The sequence below is a fragment of the Hippoglossus hippoglossus genome, chromosome 21, assembly GCF_009819705.1.
Source record: "Hippoglossus hippoglossus isolate fHipHip1 chromosome 21, fHipHip1.pri, whole genome shotgun sequence".
NCBI lineage: Eukaryota > Metazoa > Chordata > Actinopteri > Pleuronectiformes > Pleuronectidae > Hippoglossus > Hippoglossus hippoglossus.
The window spans coordinates 3,192,330-3,213,769 of NC_047171.1; the positions used below are offsets into that span (position 1 = coordinate 3,192,330).

Sequence of the window (21,440 nt, forward strand, 5' to 3'; positions counted from 1 at the left end):
TTTCATTGTGATGTTTCAGTGGTTTTAGAGGTCCTGTAGTTTCCAAAGAGAACAATGGAGAACTGGGTGTTTGGCCTTCTGGAACTTCAGCGTTCAGCTCGTTCCTGAACAAAAAGTAAATTAAAAACACCATGGACTGTAATTAGGGCTCATAAAGTTGTGGTGCTGCTGGGGGAGGAATCTATCTGTCTATCTATCTATCTATCTATCTATCTATCTATCTATCTATCTATCTATCTATCTATCTATCTCTCCCTCCCTCCCTCCTTCCCTCACTTCATCCATCACTCCAGTTTCTAATTAAAGTCAAAGGTTTCGAGTGACGTAACAAAAATACTTTCCTTCAGAACGTGCCGCCAGCTCTGATTGGACAGCGCGTGGCGACGCCTTCTAATAAGCAGCCAATCAGAGGCTGAGCAGGGGCCGACACCAGTGCTTGCTCCTCCCCCCCCCGGGTCCAGAGGGTGCCGGTGGTTCGAGCCCCTCACGAGGAGACGTGGCAGGCATTTAAAAACCAAAACAAGCAGCAGCTGTTTGCATTGAACGTGGGTTTCCCAGCGCTTGAACACAGGAACACGAACTGGGAACCAGCATGGATCCACTGGTGGCTGCGATCGACCAGGGCACGAGCTCCACGAGGTTTCTGGTGAGTGACGGGGAACAGTCGGCTCGTGCGTGTCACACACAGCAGGGGGGCTTTATTCCAGCAGCGTGCGCGCTCCCGTCACCACATGGTGTCAAGATATCAAGGGAGGACACTTGGAATTAAAACAAGAAAACGTCTTATACATACGATTAGTGTGCAATAAGGAAATATAAGGAAATATAATAACAGTGGGAACAGAACCATCTGAACATGTTGCCCTTTATCTCAGGCTGGAGTTTACACACAATGATTAACCAAATGACAATCAACTCTATTTAGTTACACAACTCACTGTAAAGCAAATTAACTTCACTAAGATGTTTGAACGTATCCTTTGCTCAGTTGAGGTTTAGAATGATGAGGGCGTTTATTGTGTAAAGCACTTTGTGTTGTATTGTGGTTGTAAGACACTGAAGTTTTTCCGCTCGGCCGCCAAATAAAAAGTTTGGATGATGTCAGAATGAGCAGATGTGAGAACACAGCAGGAGATTATCTGGAGTGTTGACGATGTCGTTTCTAAAACATGACTGACGCAAAAATGAAAAAGTGTAAACTAATACAAATGTAGAAGACACTAACGAAGATGACAACAGAGCGTACGATGATAAGAGCTGGTGTCGATGTGCTGTTCACATAAACGTGATCTCCACAGCAGAATGAATGTGTCACCTGAGGACACCGGAGATTTGTGTTGTTGTGAGTGAAGAATCTCCTGCTGCGTTGCTCGCTGCGACATTCTCTGGACTTCAAGTCAGAGAACGGTTTGTGGAAAGTGTGACACAGCTCAACTGAACAAGTCACTTCTCCTTAATATCATCTCAGTCCCGCTCTAGTTTAGTTATGAAGAGACCCGTCGGATCTTTGTGCTCGATCTTCTCATTCTGCTGTTGAGCTAAATTAAACCTGTGCCGTGATCCAAAGTGAATAAAGTTTGGCTTCCTCAAGTAGGTCAGCTGGAAGATTCTTGGCACCGAGGGCACAGCATGGTGGAGCCCTGGAGAGACTCAAGTTCATCTTGCTGTTTCAGTTTCCGTTGAATCTAGACGGAATGATTTTTGACCACAGGGGTCATTGGCCCTGTTCAGACCTGGTGTTAGTATATGTCTTAATCCCATCACAAGTGGACACCTCTAAGTAAAAGTGTGCAACACTCCCAAGAAGCATTGAGGACCCGGTTGAGGCCCGATCAGACTTTGCAAGGTGGTCTGGGAAGCAAGTGGTCAGTGGAACTCTTCAAAGAAACGTCTGTGGATGATCTTGAGCAGCTGTCTAATTAGATTTGGAAGAAGGTCGGTGCAGTCTTTCAAAAAATGTCACCTTGAAGCAACAGGCCTCTGAAACACTGTGAAACTATCATCACATCGGTTGATGACACTAAAAAGTTAAACTGACAACCACTGTCACACAAAGTACGGTAAATGGAACATAAACATTGTGTGGGGACAGTGTTTGACCTGAACTAACATCGGGGGTCACACAGTGAGGATCTACGTTGAGCCACAGGTGAATGAACCTCTCCTGGTCTCAGAGGGAACAGCTCGTAGTCTCCGTGTGTTCTTGCCTCATCGATCCTCCTGAGCTGTTTTAGAGAATCATAAAGTTTGAAGAGTTCAAGGTTACCGCGTGGTTGAAAGTTTCCTGTGTGTCATGTGTCGGTCAAGGTTTTTCCTCGTGCAGTGTTGCACCTGATTCAACCCGGGTGTTCGAGCGTGGTCTGTACTGTACGAGCAGAAATGTGATGCTACGGGGAGCCGTGCTTTATTTGGCAGGTGCAGGATGAAATCCACCCAGCCAGCGATGATCGTCATCTTTCCACTGGCAGCGCCGACTCTCCTCAGTGTCACGGGAAACTGTATGACTGGGAAATACCTCGTTCCCCTCACTGCTCCTCTCCAGCACTGAGACGTCGTCCTGTGAATCGTCTGCCACCTTTCTTTCTGGTCCATTTCTTACTAACTTCTTTTTTCTCCACAGGTGTTCAATGCAAAAACGGCCAAACTGATCTGTCACCATCAGGTAGAAATTAAGCAGAGTTTCCCCAAGGAGGGGTGAGTGCTTTGATCTTCATTACTGCACAATACTTATACACGTTGGTAACTAAATGCTCCTTTTATACTTAGTTGTACAGGAAGTAGATGATGTAGAGAGATGGTTCCTCGAGATTCTGTATTTTAGTCCATAAATATCTAGTATATAGAAAATGGCAGAATTAGTGTGAGTTTCTCCCTCCTGTTTACTGGGTTATTTAAGTTATACTTTAACTGAATTGTAGATGAATGTCTGACTTTATTTAACAACGCCACTGTGTCCAAGGTCCAGCTCTGTATTTTATCATTCATTGATTGGTACATATTCATTTTGCTGTGTATACACATCTGGTGGATGAACACCAGAGATACTGTAGAGTATATATTTGATGCAACATTTTGTCCAGGTCAGTGTAAATAGCAGATATTTTCTTGTAAAATAATTCATCAGATGAAGGGAATTGTCTTCATCATGCTTAAGATGAAATAAAGACAAATATATAAAAGAAAATACAACAACAATGAAAGCAAATGAATTACCAAACCATTTACTCTGTTGAAAGGTACAAGAATCCTTGGCACACATCTGGAGTAGAATATATTACAATCAAACAAATACCTATCCGTACTTGTTCATAAACAAAAAGTTAAGAAGTGAGAACCTGCAATTATCTAAAGTTTTCACATGATGATGCTGTTTCCTGCTCATTCATCTTCACTGTTCACCTCTGTGTGTGTGTTCCGATCAGCTGGGTGGAGGAAGACCCCAAGGAGATCATCCAGTCTGTGTACGAGTGCCTGGAGAGGACTTGTGAGAAACTCGGCCAGCTCAACATTGACGTCTCCAACATAAAAGGTGGGAGGCTGCTCGTCCGCTCGCTGGCTGCGTGTGTGTTCACCACATCCGCTCCTGTAAATACACGACAGAAACAAAACCAGCTGTTAACCAACGCCGAGCAGAGAGGACTCTGGGAGTAATGTCTTCACCTGTATGTTGTGGTTTGTTGTTTTCTCAGCGGTGGGAGTGACCAATCAGAGAGAGACGACCGTGGTATGGGACAAAGAGACGGGAGAGCCACTCTACAATGCTATTGGTGCGTGCATCATATTCTATATCACTGCCAAATGTTTTTATTTAGATTTACATCTACCTGCTAATTCCACTAACGTCTGTCTGTATGTATGTGGAACGTTTATCTGTTGCCCGAGAGAGTTCAGAGTTCAATTGGTTCAGTTTGGATCATTTGGACATGATGCGTTCGATATTAACACTAATGACAAGAAATAATTCAGAAGAAGCTCCAGGTTTTTAAAGTTATTTCTCATCTAATAATTACAATTACCAGCTTTCAGACACATTTTGCCACTTAGTATTTCATATGGTTTAAAGATCTCAGTATGAACGACACACTAACTACACAAACAGGGGAAGTAGTGTAAAAGACAAAGTAAGTAATGTAACTGCTAACTTTATAGACAGACGCACGACTCTGTCAAAAATAACCAGTGTAAAGAATCCCACCAAACTTGGTCTGACACAAATCTCCATACGTTCTTCCTAAAGTCTTCTACTGAGCAAATGAGATTATGTCATCGAGGAGCACAGCTCAGCACATGAATGGGTTGCATCAGAGTGTCATGTATCATGTCCGCCCCCCACCCACCACCCACCAACACGTGAGACCACAGTGACCGCCCACTCAAACCTTTTGTGCCAGTTTTATTATTAAACAAAGGCTTTTATTCGTAGCTCCAAGCCTCTCGTCTCAGTTGATAGGCTGGTTTGTCTAATGCACTTTATTCACTGTTAATGTGTTGTGTGGAGCTACTTCAGAATTATTCCTTAGTGAGTCGTCCTCAGACAGTTCGACAATATACTGACACTGTTTGTGTGCAGAGCTTTTTATAAACAGTGAAGTTAGAAAACGAAGATGTCACTTTGGACTTATGTTTTTCTTTTGACTGACCAATAGTCCAACAGGTGTGACTGATATGAATACAACAGATTGATGTTGCAGCTAACAGGCGTGTTGACCTGGCCCAGGTTTACTGGTTCTCTCTGTAGAACCAGTGCTGCTGGTTCTTTATCACCTTTCACCTGAAGGATCTAGTTTCTGTATGATTGCTTTTCTTTACATTCACTCCAGGTCTCAAACAATAGACGTAATTAGAATAGATTTGTGAATCTATTTGAAGGTTTTCAGGTGTCGTGCAAAGTGTTGAAGATGAAAGATTCTCGTGATGAAGCCGATGCAGATGCTTTACTTTCTAACTGTAAGTCTTTGTTCTGTGCTATGTGTGTAGTTTGGTTGGACCTGCGCACACAGTCCACAGTGGAGCGGCTCATCAACAAAGCCCCGGGCCAAAACAAGAACCACCTGAAGGTGAGAGAGAATCTGATCTGACTGAAGCGTTTACAAAGTCATTACTAACGGAACAGGTAGTCAGAGATAATGTAGATGCATAGAACTGTGTATGAAGATGGACGACACGTCTCCACTTCCTCCCACTGAGCAAAATATCTCAGGAGCACTTTCTATAATGACGTCTTTGGGGAAAATGTATGTAACGTGTACTTTGAGTTAATGGTTGGTGCATTTCCCATCCACTAACATGGAGGAGGCAGAGTTTATTGCAACCTGCAGTTATTGGTAAAGACAATAACCCCCCCCCCCCCCCCCGCTGTCCTCACCTCTCCAGCACAAGACAGGCCTTCCCATCAGCACCTACTTCAGCGCGGTCAAGCTGCGTTGGCTTCTTGACAACGTGGAGGACGTCCAACAGGCAGTAGCGAGTGGGCGGGCCTTGTTCGGCACGGTGGACTCCTGGATCATCTGGGTAGGATCCGTTTAAAACACGGTTCGATCCTTTTTATTTACAATATGTGAAGCACACCTAGTCCATTGTTGTTTCTTCTTCCTCAGTGCCTGACGGGGGGCAGGGACGGGGGCGTCCACTGTACAGATGTGTCCAACGCCAGCCGCACCATGCTCTTCAACATCAACAGCCTGGACTGGGATCCTGAGCTCTGCAGGTCAGCAGACACAGTAGAGCACACACCTTCACCAACAAGTCCCTTAATCAATCAAGCTGCACTTTTCCACTGGTCACAGTAGAATCACTTGTGTTGTGTGTGTTTATAAAATCTGCATCATTGTGACTCTTTGCTTTGCTGCTTTCAGGTACTTTGATGTCCCAATGCAAATCCTCCCCGAAGTCAGGAGCTCCTCTGAAATCTACGGCTGGATGGTAAACTCCACTAACCAGAGGTCGCTCTCTGTCTGTGTTGCATGCTCGCCTCCATGTGCGTTGTGTCTCTTCTCTGTCTCGTCTGTCTCTTCTGTGTCTCTTCTGTGTCTCGTCTGTCTCTTCTGTGTCTCTGTTTGACATGGACCTGACCCACTTGTCTTTCTCAGCTCGTTCCAAAGCTGTTAATCTAAATTCAAGCTAACCATTGTCATAAAATATGATCTCATAATTGTCTAATCAAATATTTAAATCACTGTGGTAAACACATAACTTGATAAGATGCGGTGTGTAATTTACCTGAAAAGCAGATAATGCACCGATAAGAAATTCCAGTTTAAAATAATCAACGTAACCTTTGACCCACATCCTAACAATTTAGTTTCTTCATGATTACTCCCAAGGAGGTTGTTTCTCTCCCTGATACTTGGTGTGATACGTTTCTCTGGTGCTTTATCGCAGCAGCAGATCAGATGATAACAGAGATGATACTGTAGCTGTGGATCAGCCCATGTTCCAGCTCACTGAAATATAGAAAATAACTGCTTGTGTTATCATGTCTTTGTTTGTCTGTGTTCACTTCTTATCTCCTGAACACAACCTGGTATCTGTCTGGTGCTAAAGCTTTTTTTATTTTATGTAACATGCACTTTGCCCTGCAGAGCAGAGGTCACCACCGTGCTTTGTTTGTTTTGCCGCAGAATTGATTAGTTGTAGTTTTTTCCCCACGTGTTCGTTTTCCTGGCTGCTTTCTCACAAACTGGAACAGCCGGGAAATCATGATGAATGAATTATTATTAGAGGAAATGGCCCCAATAAGAAAAGATCCAGGTTCTTTGATTGTTACGACTCTTGTACAGAATTATCAGGATGTTTGTCTTAATCAAACATAATCACTTTCCCAGTAGGTAATAAAAAGCCCTGCACTGATTTTTATAACTCTTGATAATCCTGTTCATCCGTATGATGTGGATTTATCACATTTGTACAGATAATAGATTAATCATCATTAATCATCAGTTGCTGGCTCCATTTTTTAGCAGTGGCCTTTTTTATTACATTATTATTACTGACCCGACCACTGTGACATAACAAGGCAAAGCTGTTATAGTAGAATATTATAATAAATCATTTAAAACTGCTGTTATATTGGATCATTGAATACTCGCCTACAGAGAGTTATTTGCCTGTGACGCAACAGTCACATGTTTGATTACCTGCAGCAGCACTATGTCCCGATGTCCCCCCCCCCCCCCCCCCCCCCCCCACCCGACCGTGACCATCTTGCTCTAGTTTGTGTTTGGCAGGAAAATACTGAACAAACCGACTCGTTGTTGTTGTTCTGTCACTTATCCAAAACTCTAATTACGTCCCCTTTGTGTCTCCCCAACAGAAATCCAGCTCTCTAGCAGGAGTTCCAATCTCTGGGGTGAGTTATGTAACTTTGTTGGGACGTCTGACGGACATTTTCTTTGCTTTTATTTAATATAATATATGATAACTGACGCCTTGGAGACAAGAGTTTTCACTGAACCTCTTTGTCTTTCAGTGTCTCGGGGACCAATCAGCTGCTCTCGTTGGTCAGATGTGTTTCAAAGAAGGCCAGGCCAAAAACACGTAAGACGATTTCTCCACTACAGCAGTGATGGTGATTTACTTAATTACAAAATAAAGTGTTGTTTTACAACTCGGTCTTCAACAAAATATTCTGCCATTTTCCCAAACTTGGTAAATAAAATCAACTTATATTATTATTATTATTATTATTAAGCCCAAAGAAATAACCTCAAAGAGCCGCCAGGTTTCATGTAGTTTACTTAACATTTACATATCAGGCTCCAGTAAACTGACTCTAACCAGCTTCATTAGCTGTTGTGCTTTTTCAAGCTGATCTCATTTCCTTCAAAGTGCATTTAAACTTTCCATTTAATGAGTCTGGAACAAAGCTGTAAACTCTGTGAATCTATAGAAAAATTAAACTTTTATTGTCACGTTAAATGAATTGGAACTTAATGGGCAGTCAGGAAAGTGCATAACCTTATTAAAACATTTAAATTCACTAGATCTGGGTTTTTACTTTTACAAAGATCCATGAATTATTCTCGCAATGTTCGAGAAAGTGGAGAAAAACTAGTTCTGGATCTGCTCCCTGATCCAGATCCGCACTAAATGAGATTTTCATGTTTTATGACCCGTACTGGATCCTAATCTGTGTTTCTCTCTGCTTGTGGAAAGGTACGGGACCGGTTGCTTTCTGCTCAGAAATACAGGGACCAAGGTAAAATATTTCACTGGACTAACATTTAAAAATACCTTCACGACCTCTATTCTGTCACTTCACCTTCAGTATTCTGCTCTTTCCTCTGACTGGTTCAGCCTGTGATGTCCGAGCACGGCCTGCTGACCACTGTGGCCTACAAACTGGGAAAGGACGAGCCCGCCTGCTTCGCACTGGAGGTGAGTGAGAGCTTCCACCAGTCCGTCTTACTTTGGACTGGGTTTAGTCTCCACGTAGTCGGCCATGTTGTGCCCTGCATTGTCATTTCCATCTCCCTGGTTCTCTGGATCCAATGTTTTGCCTTCTTCCTCCCAGGGCTCGGTGGCCATCGCTGGGGCGGTGGTGCGCTGGCTGAAGGACAACATGGGCATTGTGCAATCCGCCTCGGAGATCGGTACTTGCATGACACATTGATTCACTAAATAATAGAATGTGTGATTCTGTAAAATCTGTGTGTTGTGTATAAGAAGGCTTCACTCTGTCCTCCGTCATTCAGAGAAACTAGCAGCTGCAGTGGGGACGTCATACGGCTGCTACTTTGTACCGGCTTTCTCCGGGCTGTACGCCCCCTACTGGGAGCCCAGTGCCAGAGGGTGAGATTGTCAGCTGTTCAAACACATCGGAACAGTCGACTTCTATTTGACCCTGGAATTAGGAGAAAAATCTTGTGATAGTAGTTAGTACAGAGAACTGAACCTGCCTGTTTGCTCTGGAGCTGCTTCAGAGTTATTCCTTGATATTAGTGATAGTGGTTTATCTTTGGTTTTCTTTCTCTCTGTGTCTCCAGCATCATCTGTGGTCTGACTCAGTTCACTAACAGGAGCCACTTGGCGTTTGCTGCTCTGGAAGCCGTCTGTTTTCAGACCCGAGAGGTGAGCAGCTCCTTTTCACCCTGTGGAACATACGCCATGCTATGATCTCTCCTCTTGTTGCTTTGAGGCTGACGTAGAAACTATTGCAACTAGAATGTCACTACTCCTGTGTTTCAGATCCTCGATGCGATGAACCTGGACAGCGGTGTCCCTCTGACGCAGCTGCAGGTGGACGGAGGCATGACCTCCAACAGATTACTGATGCAGCTACAGGCCGACATCCTCAGCATGCCCGTATGTAAGTGGAGCGCGTCACACGGGCATTCACACACTGAGGCACACACGCAAAACACAAGTGTGTATTCATGTGTTATATCTCCGAGACAAAGATATAAGTAAAGTGCAGTGAAATGCAAACTTGTTAAAGCCAGAGCTGAATCCCGTTTTTTAAAAGTGTAGCTAAATGACGAAAACCATAAAATAATTTTTAAAAGTTTTCTCTTGCAGCTCAAGCAACAAGTGTGATGTTTTAAAATCTGTTGTTTAATCTGTGTTACACCTGAAATGAGTCTGAACACGGACTCAACCACTTTCCATCTTCTCTGACCTTTGTCCCATTTAAAACACACACACACACACACGAATGAATGAACAAACTCTGACTTTGAATCACAAGAGAAGGTTAAGAGCACAGATTCACTTGTGTACTTTACTGTGAACTCATGAACCTTTAGTCAAAACAGAACTGACATGACAAAGTCCACATGTATCCATATGTGTGTGATGAGTTTTGTTATTGGTCAGAGCAAGACTCTGCAAACTACAAAATACATGAACTACAAATTCATGAGTTTCCTTCTCTGATTATTTGTCACAAAGTTTGAATAAAACAATTTTGTATTTACCAGAATATGATGCAGTGGAATATAATGATCAGTGTGTGTGTCTGTAATCAATTTTGGGGGGTATTTCTGGGGATATGTCGTCTACTGGTGGCTCTCAGTTTTCTAACTGGTATTGTCTCACTCCAGTACGGCCGTCCATGCCAGAGACCACAGCTCTGGGTGCAGCCATGGCAGCAGGGGCAGCAGAAGGGGTGGACGTGTGGAGCCTGAGCCCCGATGACCTCCCAGACGTTACCTGTGAGAAATATGAACCTCAGATCAACTCTGAAGGTAAGAGAAACAAAATCAAGGACCTGTCGTAAACACTGGAATCAGTATTTGATCCTCAGACAGAAAACACACAGTTCTCCTCCATCAAACTGGAGTTTCACAGGGCAGAGGGCAGTAGACACTGTAGTGTGATTTGCTGCCATCTGGTGGTGGGATGTAACAAAGTACATTTACCTTTTTATAGTACTTTTTGTATGTGTCTGTACCTAACTTAGTTAAAGTAGATTTATTTTCAGGTACATTTTTCAGTAGCATCATCTGTATTAAACCAGAGTCTGCAATAGTCTTGTATTTAACAGAATACGCAGTGGGCTCAGTTAATGATATAGTTAACTGTTGCATCAGGGAAAAAGCTCCACTTCAGCTAAAATGTTTGAGCGCTTCCTCCACTGCTGTTGCCGTCTTGTGGACATTACTGTTGTGACTGTTCTCTAACTGTCTGTGTTTGTCTCCGTCACAGAGAGCGAGTTCCGCTTCGCTCGTTGGAAGAAGGCTGTCCAGAAAGCCATGAACTGGGAGACCACAGAGCCGTGCTGCAACTCTAATGGTATTCAGCTGATTTAATACCCTCACCCAGTCAACACGTGTGATGAGCACCAGTCACATGACGACTGATAAAGCAGTCAATGTTTATTAAAGCTCCAGAAAGAGTATTGTTAACAATGGAGTCGGCTCTGCTGGACAAACTATGATGATGCTCTTTCTACATTTCCCCAAGCATCTTTTTCTATATCATGTTCTTTAAAAAAAATCATATTAGCCCACATTTAATAAGATAAACAAATATCAGCTGAGATGTCCGTGACTTGTTTGTGACTGTTCCATCTCGGCTGCTCTCTCCTTCCTTCAATGACAGGTTTTGGAAAGAAGATAAACGGCGCCCCCTGGGTAGTGCCTCCCACTCCTCCCCCCACCAGAGTGGACCCCTAAGGTCCTACATTTGCTCCTGCATGTCATTTGTGACCTTTTTGAACACTGGCCCTCTACACACCTGGTATTAACATGTGGTTGTTGTGATACGATCACAAGTGGACAGCTCTGAGTGTGTGTCTGTGTCTGTGAGAGGTAGAGGGACGAGTCAGGAGAGTCTGTGAAGAAAGATTTGACCAATTTAAGGAAAGTATCGATCACAATGAGGTGATCAGTGTTTATATTGTGGCGGTGGTCACAAACAAATCAACGAGAAGAGAAACAACAGGACGTCAGCTGAGTAGGACGTCCTAGACGCCCTCTGAGTGTTGTCTGGCGAGTGCGTTCACACCCGTACTGTTAAAACCAGATGTGCACGGGGCCACTAACTGACTGGGGCATGGTCACGTTTCAGAGCATCACTAACACAGTGTGTTGAAGGGCTCGACTGATACAGTTTACAAAATATATATATTTGGATTAGAAAACCGCATCAGTGCACATGAACTCTGCTTCGATTAATGATATTTAAAGATCGTTATCAACTCGATAAGTCGACCTCATGTTGTCATGAAGCTGCAGTTTTTAAAACATTGATGAGTTTACTGGGAGCAGAGCAGGTTGGCGTGCAGCACGAGTTACCACGGTGATTTAACCCTGGTAAGAAGTAAACCACTGCTGTAACCGTGGGTTAAACCTGAGGTCACCTGGATAAGTAGAGTCCTGCTTCATTGTGCAGGCCTCAGTTGTGTAAATCACCTTTTGTATCAGTCCTGCCACGGTCTTTAAGTTGTGTGGGTGTGCATGTTACTGTATATATTGTGTTTTTTCACTCTCACAGAAAGGGACTGTTGCTCTGACTTAAGCTCGGCTGCTGTTCACAAAGGGTTTGTTTTAGTCTCAGAACCACGAGGGATGAGGTGGTTTACAGGAAGTAAATGTCTCAATGTCACACTGTCCCTCTTTACTCGAGTAAAAGTAATAAAAGTAGTTGCTTTATGCTTTAATTTAAAACAAAGGAATCAGGTCCAGTTCCCCTCACAGCTGATTTTAAACCCCACAGCTCAGAGCTACAGAGCAACAGCACCCATGGGTGAACACGTTTGGTTTCAAGTTGTTTTTAAACCATTTCCCAATTACTAATGATTCTCCTCTCGTGTGTGAGTCTCAGAATGATCTTGTTTTGTGTCTTCACCACAGATCAGCAGCAGTAACACACCTGCAGTGCAACATGGCTGACGTCTGTGGAACAAGCCTGGAGGAGGACGCTCACAGTGGATGCAGGAGCAGTCAGCTGCATGAAGTCGGATCTCGTGGCTGAGACGGGACTGAAAACTGAAAATCCTCTACATTTATATGCCGGCTGCAATCAAGGGACCTGTGGAGCTTCTTGTAGCAACGAGGGAAACATGGTCCATGTATTTATTCTTCCTCGTCCTCTCTAATGCAAACAAGTGTTTCCTTCTTTAACCACCCCATAGTAGAAACTATGGAATTCCTTCTGAAGTCTGGTGTTTGTAGCCTGAAGCCAAGTATCACACACTACTGCACCTCGTCACTGTAACCAAGGGAGACACAGTACTGTTGTTTTCTGTCCTTTGAGTTGTTGGTACTGTACTTTGTATTTAAACTGGGGTTTGTTCCTGGAGGAATGAGAAACGCTGCCTTCTGAGCTGTAATATAATAGTTGTAGAAAATATTTTGGAGAATAAGAAGGAAAATAGAATCATTAACTCTGGAATCTTTGCACCTGAAAAATGTAAGTTTTTAAATGTGATATGACGCCGACGCTGTTTAACAGCACGTTTTTATTGATCTTGTTTGATTTTTGAACCACTAAGTGTTTTTAACCTGATTCAGTTTGATGATTTGTTAAAGTTTCCTTGAAGAGGTCAGACTAAGACCATGTGAAAAAGAATCTTTACAAATCCATAAAGTCGAAGCCACTACGTACGTTTTGATTCTATATGATCGCATTTTATAATTCACTTTCAAACATGACCCTTTTTATCTGAGCCACGTGAAACTCACTTTAATTCAGAGTAAAGACACCGAGAGGAAATCACATATTTTCTAAATGATTGTTTCCAGATGTATCATCATTGAAAACAGTGTTTATCTGTGGATGAGTGAGAACATTTTGATTTACGCAAGATTTGTGTGAACGTAACTTCCCTGGATCCTTTCTGCACGATGCTTTTCTTTGTAGTTGCACAATTGAGATCCTGTTTCTCTTTATTTATTGCTTGTGCAGTGGGTGCTATGACTTTATATTTAGTGATGGCTTTGATTATTGATTTTTATATTAGTATGTTTGATTTTTTTTAAATGAATGGGATCCAGACTCTGCTCTGCAAATCTTGCCAATCTGGTTTGTGCAACTACCGACGACATTAAAGTTTTGAATTAATCCGAAGACTTTGATCTGATGTTTGACTCCACATGCAAGACAAAGACATTCGCCTCTAAAATCAAAGGTTTTAATACTTTTCAGTGTGAAGCTTTTTGTTGTTTAAACTGCTCCTGAGTTTGAGCATTTATCTCAATAAGCACAGCATCGGTATCAAGTTGTTACAGCAGCCTTGTGTTTGAAAATGTGATCGTAACTGATGTTTACTATTTAGGATTTAAACCTTAATTGTCACCATCAAGCTCACAGACTTATTAGAAACTGCAGGTCCTCAGATTCCCATCCTTCAACCTGCTGTGCCTTACTCACTTTGGAAACAGGTTTTACATTGTCAGCTCAACTAAAGGTTTAACTTAAAGTATCATTAAAGGGTTTATATTACCAGAGGTTTATATATATATATACACATATGTAGTAGTATCACCTGATAGTGGACACTATGGTTCAAGGATTTCATTCTACCTATAACAAGAATGGACCTCACACAGCTTTTAACATTTGATGACTTGATTATCAGTATTTCTCAAACAGCAGCTGATTAAAATGTTTTAATTAATGTTATTTTGTGGCCTTGACCTCAAAGACAGGACACCAACAAGTCAAACCAGCTGATTCTGGACATCGTGTCCTGTAATGGTCGCACTGGACGTCACTGAAAAAAAGAAACATGCTCCATCTGTTTTGCATTTGGCAGCAATCACAGGGATTTTCTTCAGGAAATGAAAATTCTTATTGGTTTTATATAAATATATATATTAATGCATAATAAGAGTTCTTCAGTGGAGGACTCAAGACTCACTTTTTACAGTGTTTGTGTTGAGAGTTAAAGTGTAAAGATCAGCAGGAGTGTGGAGAGAGAATCTGACAAACCAAACTCTGCTAAATGAGAAGAGACGAGGCAGCGACACGACTCATTCGAATACAGACATATGGTTTATATCAAGTTATTTCACTGTAATTAGAATTTACAAAGTCTTAACAAGTCAATGAATGAAGCAAAGTAAATATATTCAAAGTCGATAAAGAGATTTGTCAGATACAATGAAGAAGTTCTAAAAAAAAAACTGAGTCTTATTGTCGATCACAGCGGATTTCTTCCAAACTAACAATTTGTTGACATTTACAAAATGCTCCGACACAAGTTAGAGGAGGAAAACTGGGTTTAGCAGTGAAATTGGAGACGTGCCCCACACACTGGTCCAAGCAGGAAGTTCATGTAATAAAAGGGCAGTTCTAATGATGGTGGAGGAATCAGTCCATCAAGGGCTTCAGCGGGAGAACTGCCTCTTGTCGCCTCTTCCTTTGTTGACGTGCTTGAAGACTCGGGATTTTTGCCCAAACTTGGACTTCTGGAATCCAAACCCACCGCCGCCTCCTCGCTTCTGTATCTTTACACCTCTGGTGCTGTGGGAGTCTGGAGGGAGAGCTGGGTTAAGGAGAAACAACACTCATTGTTCCGTGTTCCATTTGTGTGTCTGTGTCGTGGCTTCTGTTTTCATAATGTAAATGTTTTGTGTTGTCAGTGCTCAAAGTCCCAGCTGACTAACAGTGGAGTGTTGTTTGCATCCCTGAGGTACGAACGTCTCATTAGTGGAAACGAACTGTTATATTAGAAAAGTACAAGGAGAACAAACACATGATCCAGACTAAAATAAGTTACAGCTGCTAAATGCAGGAAGGGCAGCTGGGAAATAGAAAAGTTTGACGAATGTGTAAGTTACGGATCCCCCGGTGACATGAATCTGCTCTTTAACAACGAGACCCGTCACGTCGTCGCTCTCGTGCTTGTTTTTTCCATTAATGCGCATGTGTGAGATAAAAGAAACGTTGAATAACTACACAATAAAAACCCAACAATCAGTGTGCGGATGTGTGTAGAACCACTACAAAGGATACTCAGGTCGACATATGGTGGCACTTTGAATCCGAACGAGGCCGACACCATCGGCAGGTTGAGCGTGTTGACGCTGTAGATCTGTTTGAGCGAGTGGGAGTCGTAAGCCCTCACGTACGACTTGTAGGCTTCCTGCGCCGACTTGTGGAGGTAGTAGTTCTTCTCGATCAGTTTCTCCAGCTGAGGAACAACAAAGTCTTTTACTAAAGCAATGAGCCTGACTGAAGTTAGCATGGACACATACACTGAGGCTGGTGAGACATCTTCATTGGATCTATTTACACATTTCAGAGCAACGCAGATTCCTTACCTGAGACTGGATATCAGAGATTTTACTCCAGGAAAATTCAAACTCGCTCAGTGGGACCTAAACAACAGAAAAATCCAGTGAGTGGAACCAAATCTTATTAAAACGTGGAACATGAATATTTTACTTGCTCTAAAAACATGGAAAGTGTATCTAATTAAAACCTAAATGTAAAGAAGCAGACGTGGCTACCTTGGCCTGTTTGAGAAAGCGTAGGAAGCCGAGCTCCTCTGGCCGGAGAATGAGGAGAGCGTGGCCGCTGCCGTTGATGCCTCGGGCCGTTCTGCCGACCCTGTGGATGTACTCCTGTGGACAGAGAGTGAAGCTTAGAGTCATCTTCATCCCCAAGGCTCCCCGATTGTTTTGATGAAGTTTTTAACCATTTTAACATATAACACGTTTAAAAGCCAAAATAATAAAAGTAGTCGGGCTCGACGTGTCCTTGCAGTTGCTCCCGTCAGAGGAATCACCGGCGACTCCTCCTTGGGACAATCACAAGTGTCTCTGTATGCCTCAGTTGACACCCCGTTCACGATGGAATCAGTGAACAGGCAACACATAAAGGCAACGCAGCCAAATGTGGCTCGTCGTTCTCAGAAGGTGAACCCCAAGGCTCCCCAAGTTTTTAACCATTTTAAGATTCAAAATCAACGCATCAAAAACCCCTGAAGCTCTAGAGATGATGTTTAAGTCTCCGTACCGTGGGGTCATCTGGGGGGTCATACTGGACGATCCAGTCCACCTCAGGGATGTCCAGACCTCGAGCGGCCACGTCCGTGCACAGCAGGATGCCTGAATCCGCGTTGCAGAACTGGAAGAAGGTGGTGGTACGTTTGGTCTGCTTCTGCTTCCCCTGGGACACGGAACAAACAAATCATTGTTAGAGAGCTGGCTCTGTGGATGAGTCTTACATAACATAATGTGATGACGTCATTATGAGTGTACATGACAGGCTTTAGCTTTCTGGTTCAAAAAGATTGAATGTTCTAACTATTATGGTTTTAATTTCAGATTAATTTGAAACGGATCATGCAAATCGATTACGTGTCGCACCCTGACTGGAAACCGCCTACAGCTGAAGGATGCTGCGACTTACATGAATGGCCAATACAGGCAGGTCGATGTAGTTGAGCAGCTCATAGTGGAATTTCACAGACATACAAGAAGAGAAGAAGACCATCAGCTTCTTCTTGCGGTTCTTCTTCAGGAAGGTGAAGAGCAGCAGGAATCTCTTCTCTGATGGGCACACCACATAACCCTGAAACACAGGCAGGTTCACGTCACTATTGAGTTTGCTGAAAGGCCGTCGCTGACACAAGCACTACGCTGCGTGCAGTACCTGCTCGAGGCCATCAACCGTCGCGTTGTCTTTGTTTTCATCCACCCCGACCCACAGGGGCTCTTTCTTCAGCGAGATGCGAGCCAAGTCCTCCACCTTCCGGGTCTGAGTGGCAGAAAACAGCATGGTCTGCCTCTTCTCTGGAGTCAGTGAGAGAACAACAGGGGTTACAGAACACATGTTTTATACTGTAGACAATGTAGAGTTCTTTGGCATTTAGCCTCAGAGCTGGTCTCATATCAGGTGTTTGTATCCATCCCTATTCTCGACCACAGATTCCTGAGAATCAGCTCAACTGTGCTCAGGCCCAGAAGATTAACGTGCAGTGAGCAAGTGGGGAAGGAGGACAGAAGGACAGAAGGAGGACAATCCCAGTGGGTCTAGTGGCCTAATTTTGCAACAGTGGACCGCTGCTGCAAAATGGATATAGCATCAACACTGAATTATATTTTAGTATGTAGGACAGCGATGCACTGGGGTTCCAGCACAGAGCTGGAGAACTTCCAGCTGTGGATACGTACTCGGCAGCAGTTTGATGATCTGCTTCAGCTCCTCCTCGAAGCCCACCTCCAGGATGCGGTCGGCCTCGTCAATAATCAGACACTGGAGGTTCTTGTACATGAACCCGGGAGTATTCTGCAGATACAACAGAGACATTTTTAAAATACTACTATTTGAATTATTAAAAAAAATTAATAGTAGGAACTGTGATTCTGTGTCGAGTGTCACAGTATGTACAACGTATAATGATAGGTGATACCATTGGATCATGAACCATTTGTCATAGTACCAGTTCACTTAAAGTACTCTGTATATGTACTGATCCATGCTGGCTGCGCCCCCCCGCTCACCTGTAGATGGTCCAGCAGACGACCAGGTGTGGCCACCAGGAGGTTGACACCATTGACGAGTCTTTGGGCCTCAGCTGAGCGGTTGCTGCCTCCCATCACCAGACCGTAGGTGTGCACATGATACGTCATCAGCTCCTTCAGCACGCCGTAGGTCTGCATCGCCAACTCACGTGTGGGTGAAAGTACCACCACACCAGTACCTGAACAAGGAAGAGGAGGAAATTAGCAGGGCTTGTTGTTTCCCATTCGACGAGTCAACCACACACCTGCGTGAATATATTGTAAATTGATGGTTTTTCGACTGACTGTGGCCGATTATAACATTTTAGCATATCTCCCAACCTGATTAATCTCTCAGAAGCACACACAGTATAAATGAAGAGGGGTATTACCATTCCTGGGCATGAACTTGAGTTTGTAGATGAGCTCTATAGACGGGATCAGGAAGGCCAAGGTTTTACCACTGCCTGTCTTCGCTGCAGCGAGCACGTCCCTGCAGATCAGCAAAAAACAAAACAGAAGCACAGTTATAGTATCTTCAATATGAAAGAATTATCAATAACATTGTGTGATAACATTATTAATTGTACAAATTGATTCACGAGAATCTTCAGCTGCAGACTTACCTTCCTTCCAGCAGGGGACGGATGCTTTTATGCTGAATCTCAGTCATGTGTTCAAAGCTCATCTCTTTCACTCCCTTCAGGGTGTTGTCGCTCACCAGCCCAACAAGAGAGGCAAACGACGTGTCCTCAAACGCTCCTGAGGACACAGTGGACAACAGTTACAATAAGTGACGGGCTTCCCTAGACTCTGAATTTAGAGAAAGACCAAGATATAACACGTTTAAAAGCCAAAATAATAAAAGTAGTCGGGATGGACGTGTCCTTGCAGTTGCTCCCGTCAGAGGAATCACAGGCGACTCCTCCTTGGGACAATCACAAGTGTCTCTGTATGCCTCAGTTGACACCCCGTTCACGATGGAATCAGTGAACAGGCAACACATAAAGGCAACGCAGCCAAATGTGGCTCGTAGTTCTCAGAAGGTGTTAAAATATGACGACTATAGTTTAGAAATATAATTTTAAACGTAACAAAGACATTAAATGTTACCTGTTAGACCAGATGGTAACTCTGGTTGATCTTCCTCTCCGTCATCTCCCCCAATAGTACCGTCATCCTCCTCCTCATCTTCAGCTGAATCTACCTCATCAGTAGCCTGTTCTCCATCCTCATCTGTTACTCCTGCTTCCTCCTCCTCCTCTGTTGCTTTGGTCTTCTTCTCAGCTGGAATAAGGATAATGACACGTGTTAGTTGACATTACAGGAATCTGGGGTTGGTTCCATTTCCATCAGGCAAATCTGTTACCTGGTGATTCATGAGTGTCAGCGAGCTTCCGTTTCTTCTTCTTCTGAGATGGTTTTGTCTCTGTGGTGGTGTCTTCCACTGGTCCCCCCTCCTCCTCCCCCTGCTGCTTCTCCTTGGGCACCTCGTCCGTCACACAGGAGGTTGTTGGTTCGTCTACCAGCCCGTTTGTATTTACTGTCAAACACATTACACCGCGATCAGATACAGCGATAAAGGCTAATATGTACAATATAAGTCAACACTATACTAACACATGTCTCACTCCTATTTAAATTGGTGTAATGTTAATATTTTCCTGTGGACATACGACTATGCTAACGTGCTAAATGCTAACGAAGTGAGGCCAACGATGACATCACATTTGACAGATTGAGTTAACACGCACAATTAGCAGCTACTGATTATGAGTTGCGTGTAAAAGCTCAAACTGAAACAGCGGATTTTAACCACAGCGACAAGAACTCCCGATTTTAAAAACACGTTGTGCTACCGAAGCTAGCTTAGCTTAGCATGTGGAGTCCCGTCGCGGTTTCACGAAACAATAACAAGCAGCAGCGGGTTTCTTTCTCCACACGCACCGGCCTCCTCGTCTTCTGCCTGTTTCCTCAGCAGCTTCCGCTCCTTGTTCTTCACGTTTCTCTTCTCAATCTTCTTGCGCAGCAGCTTCATCTGCAGGTCCGCCATGGTTCCGGCGCACAGAGACACGTGTGTGTGGTTCTCAGGGAAGGACCCTCACGAGGACTACCTTCGCATTGCCTGAATGAAAATCCAAAAGGACCTCGAAAGCAGGCTCGCGAGTCGCAGAGACATTTGCCTGAATAATGTTTTTTTTTTTTTTTAAATGACGTCCAGAACTGCCCTGACAACTTGTTATGATTCAAAATATATTTTATACAAATACATAAATGTAAAGCAACTTTAATACAGTTTGACTGACAGCTTAACGACCCCTCCAATTAGTTTGATTGACCTTTATTATTATTATTTATTGAAATGGACATGCCATGCTATTGCGTTGTTTTATAGTTATATCTTTTTTATTCAGTGTCAATTCGGTTAATCTGGGACATTGGGTGATGTGACACCTAAACTTCAGTCTGTTTATTTCCTGTTATAACTAAATCTAGTCAACAGGACTTTTTCAATCAAACCTTTGGAATTGCATGACAAAATATGCATTGAGTTGCTAAATGTAAAATGTGTTTTAGTTTATTATTAATTTCCAAATATGTTTTAGCTGTCCTACTTTATCAAACATGATTGATAATGTGGGACCGTCATTAAAATTCTCTAAATGGGGGAAATATGCATTTAAAGACTTCCTGAAATTAAAAAAAATAGATAAACTAAAGATATGTAGCATAAAGTCTATTGTTGTCAGACAGGAGTTAATGGTAAATACAATCTGTCCCTGTCTGTTTAAACTGATTGTCTAATTAGTTAACTAGAACATGAGACTAGTCTGTCCTCTGGTCCGCAGCCATTGGTTTCACCAAACATGTGGAGAAGACAATGGGTTCATCGATGATAATGATTCTCTCACCTGCAGGGACTGTTTGTTCCCATCAGAATGGTGAATTACTGAATGAATAATCTGTTATTGTTGTTGTTGCTTGGTGTTGATTGTATTTTAATAGATTAAAAAAAATGTGATACACCTTTAATAGAATGTTTTTTTTATAGTTTCTTTATTTAGGCTAGGGTTCTTTATCACTTTTGCATGTTAATATGAATTGATGACATTTCTATCAATGATATAAGTTATTCAGTGTCCTAGTCATTTTTCCACAATGCTTTCAATAAATGTGTAATATTGAGCTTGACATGCATAAAGCAAGTTGATTTTGACTTTTTTAAAAGCCTAATACTAATGTCTGGACTAGATTTCCCCCGGAAAGCTAAAGATTCTTTAAAGCATTGTTTCAAATTTGAGAAACCATTTGTAAAATGCCCAAAATGAGAGATTTCACAGCTTTTTCACATCTAGGTCACATCAAATCAGACACACTAGACTTAACAAATATATTTAAAATGTTTTGAAGCTTTTAAAACATTTGTGAAAACACTGTTTTTCTCCGCCTTAATTTGAGAAGAACTTGGTCTCCAGTCAGCTTGTTCATGTCTCATATAATGTGAACAAATTTGATGTGGTATGTTTCTCAGTGTGTTTCCTATGG

The 21,440-nt window shown here is 42.8% G+C and overlaps 2 protein-coding genes across 3 annotated transcripts; one reads left to right on the forward strand and one right to left on the reverse strand.

The window, feature by feature from the left end:
• Positions 1-424: 424 nt before the first annotated feature.
• LOC117755043 (glycerol kinase-like) lies at positions 425-13,506 on the forward strand. 2 transcript variants are annotated; one of them, XM_034574531.1, is made up of 20 exons: positions 425-646; positions 2,621-2,694; positions 3,423-3,529; positions 3,690-3,767; positions 4,978-5,057; positions 5,374-5,511; positions 5,598-5,707; positions 5,856-5,922; positions 7,313-7,348; positions 7,469-7,536; positions 8,155-8,197; positions 8,296-8,376; positions 8,513-8,591; positions 8,694-8,790; positions 8,985-9,069; positions 9,187-9,307; positions 10,041-10,184; positions 10,645-10,731; positions 11,041-11,115; positions 12,294-13,506. In XM_034574531.1, the coding sequence occupies exons 1-19, from the start codon at positions 593-595 to the stop codon at positions 11,112-11,114; spliced, it is 1,623 nt and encodes a 540-aa protein (XP_034430422.1). In that variant the 5' UTR covers positions 425-592; the 3' UTR covers position 11,115; positions 12,294-13,506. The 2 variants fall into 2 exon arrangements, with proteins under 2 accessions (XP_034430422.1, XP_034430423.1); XM_034574532.1 differs by lacking the exon at positions 11,041-11,115 and having other exon boundaries at positions 442-646.
• A 911-nt stretch (positions 13,507-14,417) lies between these two features.
• On the reverse strand, positions 14,418-20,056 carry ddx18 (DEAD (Asp-Glu-Ala-Asp) box polypeptide 18). Its single transcript, XM_034574528.1, has 14 exons — positions 19,842-20,056; positions 19,264-19,437; positions 19,008-19,181; positions 18,521-18,656; positions 18,287-18,387; positions 17,895-18,094; positions 17,565-17,679; positions 17,044-17,183; positions 16,801-16,962; positions 16,405-16,557; positions 15,897-16,010; positions 15,708-15,764; positions 15,400-15,577; positions 14,418-14,917 (listed from the first exon to the last, which is right to left on the reverse strand). Exons 1-14 carry the CDS (start codon positions 19,945-19,947, stop codon positions 14,772-14,774), a joined length of 1,956 nt encoding a protein of 651 aa, XP_034430419.1. The 5' UTR covers positions 19,948-20,056; the 3' UTR covers positions 14,418-14,771.
• Between the last annotated feature and the right edge of the window lie 1,384 nt (positions 20,057-21,440).